At 43.7% G+C, this 8,801-nt stretch overlaps 1 protein-coding gene across 1 annotated transcript in view; it reads right to left on the bottom strand.

Moving 5' to 3' along the window:
• Positions 1-8,801, bottom strand: part of fstl4 (follistatin-like 4) — a 65,767-nt gene that overhangs the window by 33,136 nt on the left and 23,830 nt on the right. Inside the window, exons 3-4 of the mRNA XM_076274927.1 lie at positions 468-661; positions 33-153 (exon numbers count right to left, since the gene is read on the bottom strand). Of these exons, the coding sequence (XP_076131042.1) occupies positions 33-153; positions 468-661 (315 nt within the window). The remainder of the gene's footprint in view (positions 1-32; positions 154-467; positions 662-8,801) is intronic.

Below are 8,801 nucleotides of genomic sequence, written 5' to 3'. Positions count from 1 at the left end.
AATGGCGAGGAGAAAGAAAGCGAGAGACTCACGGAATGCGGTGTAGAACTCGTGGAGCGTAAGGTGGCTGTCATTGTTGTAGTCGTCGTAGCGGATCAGGTCCTGCATGGTGCACTCCAGCAGGCTGTCTTCCAGGTGCTCCCTTTTGGATATCTATTGAAACGTAACATCACTCTATCAAAGGTCACGTCATGTAGTGCAGGTAGTATAGTATAGTAGTATAATATAATAAAATATAAATATAATAATAGTATAATACAAAAAATGCCCTGACATCATCTTAGTATTATACTTTAAATATTTCCCCAATACACACTGCATTGAGGTCTGCCCTTGAAAGCAGTTTCTGGCCTATTGTTGTGCATTTTGGCTCTGCTGAGTGAGGTCAGCCTTGGCATCGCATTCACACACCCTAAATGATCTAAACTGCCTGTGGTAATCCAATTCTCACTTCAGCCCGTGCCCACCTGTGCCAGCTCCTCGCTGCCAAGGCGCCCATCCCCGTTCAGGTCCAGGTATTTGAACATTACGTCCACTAGGGCCCTCTTCTGCTCCATGCCATTTCCGTAGCTCTCTTCTTCACGCATAACGAGGCCCTTGGGCTGCATGTCCAGCAGCAAACTCTTCAGCTTGTTGTACTCCGTCATTGTGCATGATTCACCTGTAAGGACACAAAAAGACAAGAGACTTTGAAGGAGACAGAATGCAACAATTTGCCACTTATTGAATCGTGTCCCCCCCCCCCCCCCCCACATTTAAATAAGCAACTAGGGCTGCTACCACCTTCAAATTAATTTTCATGTAGCCGACAGATAAAACACACCTGGTGTTCCAGCTAGCCAAAAAACCTCCTTAATACTGCTTTAAACCGATGCGGTTAAACTGCAGGTGACCTCCGCGGCCTCCAGCCAGGTAGCAGCCTGTGGCTGAGGCCTCCTCGTGCTGCGGCGTGCTGAGTCTATGAAAGCGCCGTCTTTGAATTTCACATCCGCCAGACACCGCCTCCACGCGGGGGGTCCGATTAATTACCTGTAATCCTCCAATTCACGTGAAGACACAAAGCAAACATTTTCATCTTCCCAGACATAACAACATTTTTTGTTTTCGTTTCGGATTATTATTTTCCTCCCCTCCCGGCCCACCACCCCTCCCTCCCAGATCTCCCTCATACTTATGGCGGCTTGGTTGGGCGATTACCATTCAAGCACTGCCTGTAATCCCACATTACTACACAAGACTCTCTGTGATAAGTACACGGCGAGGGGGGGGGGCGTGTGGTGGGTTGGAAGCAGCCATGATTAATCAAGTGCAACCGGGGAGAGTTTATTCCTTACGCGAAATAAAATTATGCAAACATGGGCCACCCGCTGGGAGGCCCTTTAGGCCGACGAAGAACGCGGGAGATCGGGAGAGAGCCGGAGTGAGGGAGCTGAGACAGAGAGGGAAAGAGAGAGAGAGAGAGAGAGAGAGAGAGAGAGAGAGAGAGAGATGACAGGAAGTAGGAGGTGTGCATGTGTATTTCCATGAAGTGATTGGTGAAGGGAGAGAGAGAGAGAGAGAGAGAGAGAGAGAGAGAGAGCATGAAAGACCCAGCTGGTATGAATAAGTCATTAGAGCTGTCCCCCAGTTGCTGTGAGGAGTGGCGTGTGGCCCCCCACTGTGAGGAGCGGGCCCGATCGTAACGCCTAATTCAGCTAGATTTCAACACCGATTACTACTAATGAATACAAAGAAGGGTGCACATGGCTGGCACTACAGAAAGCCTCAGTAAAAAATCTATCATCCTCATAATACACTCATTTAACATTTAACACACCCACCAAACTGTTGTGAGCTCTAAGAAGTGCTTAATGCTGGGATAGTGATATTAAATGTAAGATGAGGTGCATGACCTCTGGTTACTGTAAGCCATTGGAATCTGGTCCTCAAGTTAGAATATATTATGCATCCAGATCTTCAGTTTTCTGATCTTGTGACAAGCCATCACTGAAGCAAAGGCAAGACACATGCAAAGGCATTCTACGTCCAAGTTTTTCAGATATGATCAGGAACATGAAAGGCATTCGTTGTTCAAGTTTTCAAGTATGATGGTGTATATGTGAAATCATTGCCCTGTGGAAGAGGCCAGTAGTTAAAGGAATTCATTAGTCAAGTGTCTTAATTATCTTCTTCTCTTTTCTGAAACCTCCAGCAACACCATCCCATATCTACTACACCTACTCTTTCTACTCTACTCACACACAAACACACACACACACACACACACACAAACTGTTTCACTGCTGTTTCTTCAGGAGTCAAGGAACGCATGTGTCACCGGTGGACTGTGATAAATTGCGATGCAGAAGGTGATGTATTGAGGCCTTTTATTTTTTTTAAGTGTGCCTGTGCCAAGCACTCAAATCCCGCTTTGAAATTCTTTATGGAGTTAACCTCTTTCTTTCATTGCCATGGTCGTCTTGTTTTATGCTCTCCACACAATCACTGTAGTCTTCAGTTTGAAGAAAAAGAAAACAAATGCATCTCCCCATGTGTCTGTCATAGATCGCCAAATACTGTATATGGTGTTCCATGTTCCATGTTGGCTGTCAACATTTGATATTTGTGATAGAACGGTGGATCTCATTGCTAAATCACAGCAATGATGGATAATAATTTAGAACTATATTTAGAACTATATATCACACCGTTTAACTCATTATTTAGACTCGGAACCACTGTTTCACAAAGGGACTTCGTATAATTTGACATAAGGTCATATACCACCTGGGGTCAGACAATAGTACAGTAGATCATTCTCCTCTCTGCACACTCAAACATAAGGTGAATCAATGGGACTCTGAACCTGTTCTTTCCCAGAGAAAAAAAGTGCCTGGAATCCTTCCACGTGTTAATGAACTCTATTTGCGAGGGGTTTACCTGTAGAATTTGGCAGGCTCTTTCTGTGCCAAATGACTGGAGCCTGATGAAACACATTGTGAAATTGTCAGTAACACTGGCACGGTCTCCACTCGTTTACATTTAAAAAAACAAAAACATCCAGTAATTGTTCCAGGCATCTGTTCAGAGGGCCTGCCTTATATGATAGGCTACCTTAGGAGGTGGTGCCGCCTGCTTCCAATATAGAACCAGCTGGAAAACTGTAGGCTCTAAACCTATTTCTATAACTCAGGTTATACTAAGCATATAATTGCATTTGCTGCCTAATGAATGTGTATGTATTGTTAAGTTTTACTGCAATCACTGAAGCATTTAAATACCCGTGTGGACATGCAGTTAGCTGGCAATACTGTCCCGTGCAGCTGACTTTATGTGTAGTCATCTTACATAAAATGGAAACCAACAAGAATATAGAATTTCATACAACTCCATTTTTTTACTCTCTGCGACACCATGGAGTGTCCCTGCTTTTGTTTTTTCTACATCTCTCCCTTTGCTACCCAACAGAGTGTAATAGAGAGAGTTTTCTTTTGTGTCTGTGCCACTCGGTTCTCTTTGCCTCTGGCTGTGGTTGTATTCGGTGCCAACCAAATCAGATTAATGGGCAGCAAATTGTTTGGATTCGACAAAGAGCCCTTCCATGCACACAGCATGGATGAAGCAGACTGGGCGAAAGTCAGGGCGAGGTGGGGGTCGGGAGCTGGGGGGGGGGGGGTCAATTCCGGAACGTTTTCGGGGAGGTTGCGGCCGGGCTTACACCAGTCTGCTCATTCAAGCGTTAAACGATAAATACACTCTCGAAGAAAGCTAACTAAACCCCTCCCCCCATCCTCTCTCTTTCTCTCTCTTTCTCTGACTTTCTCTTTCTCTCACTCTTCTCTCACTCTCTCTCTCTCACACGTTCTCTCTTCATGGGGCCGAATCTCATTACGTGTGCTGGACAGAAGAGTAAGAGCGATAGTGCTGGGGCAGGGACACAGAGGCAGTCATTAGCCACATGCTCTGCCTCCAGCACCTCACAATGGTGTAAATGAGACCGTGGTGTGGGATGAGAAGACGCTGGCAGAAAAGCTGGGGTGGTGTGATAGGTAAGAGGGCTGCTTTTAACCCACGCCCACCCCTTTCTTCTTGCACCATCTCTATTACGGCGCCGCGTCATCCACTTATCTGCCTTGACATGGTGCTGTTTTAGATTACCATACTGTTTTCCTGTCTTGGTGGAGGAAGCAGAGGAGGAATGCTAATGGCGGGATTTCAGGGCAGGAAATTCCATTAATCTGAACGCACGCAGTAGAACTGGACTCTTTATCGGCTTGATGATCCCACAGTTAATGCACTTGATCCGGCAAAAGGAAAACTTGTCTAAAGTGCATAATCTCACCACGCCATAATGACTTTTCACAGCCAGTTTCAAAGAAACAAGACGGCCACCGTGGAGGAGAGTAATAAAAGAATAACAATAACAAACAAAAAAGTAAATCTCATACAGTTGAGATCAGACGCCGCATTAACACTATTTTGGCTGAATTCTTGACAGATATCCATACCACAGCTCCATGAAACAGCCTCAGGAGTAGTAATACAATTAAGTGTGTTAAATCAGAGCCCAGCCATAACTACCACTACTGGATCTCCTGAGTCCACGCTTACTGTATTCTCCCGATGACAGCCGTGTGGTTGAAAAAACACTTCCACACCACATAAAGGATACCAAACCAAAACAATCCTGACGCTGCCACAGCTAATAGATTAGGAGCACACACACACACACACACACAAACACACACACACACACACACACACACACACACACCAGTCCAGGTGCTGATTACATTCTTAGCATCCATTTCTCCCCAGCTCTGCAGGGCTACTGTAATGCGTGGTAATCTCCTCACCTCCAGCGCTGGCTCCCCAAGCTGGGCCTGCGGTCTCTGGGGAAAGAGCAGCTTAAATTGCCTGGGCAGCAGCTCTGGCAGCCGCCATGAGCCGTCGCCATCTAAAGCAGCCGCAGCAAGCAGCAGCAGCAGGCCCCCCTCTCTAAACGAACTGCCGTCATTAGCCTCTGCTGGGCAAGTGGTGACATTGTCCGGCGTGTGTGTGTGTGTGTGTGTGTGTGCGTGACGTCTGAAAGGACAACGCAGGTGAAGGCTTTAAATAATCAGCAGTGCTGAGGAGAAGCACGGTCATGTTGGAGGTGTTGTATCCTGAGGCATGTCATATCTGAAGAGTGAAAACACTGCACAACAGCTATGGCACCACGCTGGTAAATGAGTCAAACTGACACAGTCCGTTTTGTGAAAATATTCTTCAACTTCAACTAATAAATTCCAAAAGTATTGCTTAGTTATATTGATATAATTATTACAGTAATACACATTTTTTAAATACAAAACACTACCCTTTTTAAAGCAGTGAGATAGTGACTCAATCAATTATCTTGGAATCAATCTAGCTTCACATGGTCAAAACTCCAACTGTTCCGTATTTATTTATTTACAGATATTTTTTGCTAGTCACTACCCTGAGACACCATTAATGATTGCTGTACTAAACAGAATGTTTATCTCTCTTTGAAACAGCCCCTGTGTGTTTTTTAGTATTTACCCGGGCAGCCATTTGTTCTGTTTCTGAGTTGACCTAAGGCACAATGGGACAGTCTCTCTGGCAGTCATTTAAAAACCTACAGCGCAATGAACCTGTCCTGAATGTTAATAATGGGTGACGGTACATATTTTGAGTTGAGAGTACGCCAGTTAAATGTGACCAAACTGAAGAGTTTGGACCAACATCCAACCAGAAATACAGTAATTTCCTGTGTATTAGCTGCATTGTGTATAAGCCACAGGACAGGGTTTTATGCAAGTTGAAAGAAACAAAACCATATTAATACCATATTAATTGCCCCCATGTATTAACCTCATAGCTGAAGAAAGCATGAGAAGAACAACATGGCAAAGGGAGTGGCCTGACATGAAGACATTTCGTCAAACAGTAGCCCCTATTTAGAAAATCAACCCCTGTCTACTGAGCAGTCTCCAAGGGCTGCAAGGGATCATTTTATCACATTTCTGCACAGGTAAAAGCTACAGTAAAATTGACTGTTAGCCAGGTATATACATCTCACAATTTTACTCCGACTTCTGTAATCTGGAAATTGTCAATAAGCATGTGCTTGGAATTCTGATTCTAACTCCTAGGCATTCATCTAAGGCAGCTCTTGAGGTAGTGCTCATCTCTACCCTCTAACCTAGCAATAATATCTATCAAGGAAAAGCCTGATCTTTCTGACCTGTGGAGATCAATATCATAGGACGTTATGACAGATATTAATGTTCAGTTAATACTATCATACTTTCCTGTGCTGTTCACTCGCTGACATAAGAGACACCTTTAATCTGACAGGTAATATTTTAAAGTGCATGAATCATACATAGCACATATTTCAAAACATACGTCTAAAGCCATCAAAACAAACTTGGCCAATTCCATCTCCAGAGAAATGCATACTGAGTCTCTTAATAAATTCTTACATACCTGTCACTCACAGTGCTGAATCATACTATTATAGTCTCCGAGGTGCAACATATCGAATTTAAAATGAATGTATTCCTCCCCTGCTCTTCACCTATCTCCTATGCCTCCTCCTGATTACCATTGGAGTTGGACTCTGTTGACTCTATTAGCACAGGCACTGGAGAGGGAAATGCAGTCCTGAGAAGATAATATTCCAAAACAGCAACCCCAGCAAGGGGGACAGTTGAGATTCCCCTGGAGCTAGCGTCTCTTGTGCAGTCCTTCTATGATCACTCAGGTGACTGGAGCTAGTGTCTCTTGTGCAGTCCTTCTATGATCACTCAGGTGACTAATTTGAGCACCGGAGAAGAGGAGTTCATTGACAAAAGCCCATAATTAAAACCCACGGAAAAAAATAATTGCTCTATCTCCCCACACATTCTCTGTATATGTCAGGGGAAAAGACAGGTAGGAACAGGGAAACAATACACCCTGGCAGACAGCTCTGAGGACAGGTGAGAGGGAGAGCGGGTGTAACCACATGTGTAATTATCAAACATTGTGCTGTGGTAGACCACGAGGGATGGGACCTAACACTACAGTACTGCATATAACTCTTTTTATTTGAGCTGACCCAAAAGTAGCTTGAGCAGCTCTGCCCTGTTCTCAATACAATACAGGGCACACATTTGAATAATTTTTTAGCGACATCATGCAGACAGTCAGAAGAAGTGGTATTTCTCTACAGAACAATGGCTCCTACCTCTGATGTAATGGCACAAAATGGCCGCGTCATTAGAGAAGCAGAGGCATCTCTGCACCTAGTATCACACTTAGTCGCGGGTCAGGCCGTGGCTGAATCATTAGTAGGCTGCATTGTGTGATAACTGTCTTAAAAACAGACAAACGCTTCTGCAAAGGAAGACTCTATTTTGATAAAAATCACTGGCAGAAACTCTCAACATTCTCCATTTCCCATCAAAAGTATAGTTTATCATTTACAATAGCCTCCCAAGGTGGCTCAGCCTGAAAACTGTATATTGCTGAACATTCATTGTCCTGGGTTCAGTGAGTCTGCATTGCATGACAATCCAAAATATACTTCATTTTTTTTTTTGAGTATACGTTCAGTTTTTATAGAGATAAAGGCATGTGTTTCTGCCTCAAGCGGAAGACAAGTCTCTCTTCTGTGCAATATAAAATGGCAACGCTGATATCTACTGGCAGTATCTACATAATCATGTCACGCTTCTCCCATGAGTACTTGAGTTTCAAGGGAGGCTGTCACTGCATCTCACTCCCCCCCACTCTCCAGTGCTATGGCATCTCCTCTCCCAGGTCCTCTGAACGATCAGTATAATTAATCACCAGGGAAACAGACAGGCTAAAAATATAGCCAATTACCACACCAAACAGAGAATTAAGAATGTAGTATCACTTAGGTCCTCTTGGGGAATAAAAATGGACAGAAATTAATAATTGTCAGATTAATAATTCATCATGCCACGCAGAGCAATCCAAAGACTAACTAATTACACACGACTCACTGGCACAACAACATGCAGTATGCTTTTACATTTTAAACAACTTCAACCATTACCACACACTAAAGAACTTACAAACTATGTTTTAAAGACTCAACTTTAAATATCAATATCAGAAAAAAAAGCAACTTCTGTTTATATTTTGACATGGTCCTCAGCACAAAGAGGGATCCTGTCCCCATCAATTGTTTTCAGTTGTTCAGAGTCTGTCAAAGTCAGACTATGCACAAAAAGCACTCAGATCTCCCTCTTTCAGACTTTGTTACTGTGTTTGCTAAAGGCAACACAGGTGCAGACACCACCATTCTAAGGTGTCAAGGTGTAAAGCTAAAGAAACCAGGTCCAGTAGATATATACACTGGCCTGTGCTATGCAATCAATTTTCTGGACCACTGCCAGAACCTCACTTCCTTCTGGGGAGGCTCTATGATGTCAGAGTTATATATTTGTGTGTGTGTGTGTGTGTGTGTGTGTGTGTGTGTGTACAGTAATTCTACGACAAACACTCAGCACCAGGGCACAGGACTACACAAGAGCAAAGAGTTCTAGTTTAGCACCTTTAGTTGGACATGTGATCTCATAAGCCCTGTTTACCTCATCAGTTCACAAAGCAAGGCACACTTTGCTAGGATGGTTCTCCTATTGGCTATCTACAAATGATCTGTTTATAAACAAACTATCTGTTGAGATTTTATCAACAATTTACAGTTAAGGTAAGGGTTAGGGGTTGGGTTTGGTGAAGGTGATGTTCAGTGAACATTTAGAAACATCAAACTCGACTATCAACAATCCATCTATAACACC

Source organism: Alosa pseudoharengus, unplaced genomic scaffold (genome assembly GCF_046254945.1).
Source record: "Alosa pseudoharengus isolate Yale_2024_CS ecotype anadromous, Long Island Sound unplaced genomic scaffold, YU_APseudo_1.1 YU_APseudo_1.1_scf_8, whole genome shotgun sequence".
NCBI lineage: Eukaryota > Metazoa > Chordata > Actinopteri > Clupeiformes > Clupeidae > Alosa > Alosa pseudoharengus.
Note: the sequence above shows the minus strand (reverse complement) of the source record. Positions and strands in the feature narration are given on the sequence as shown.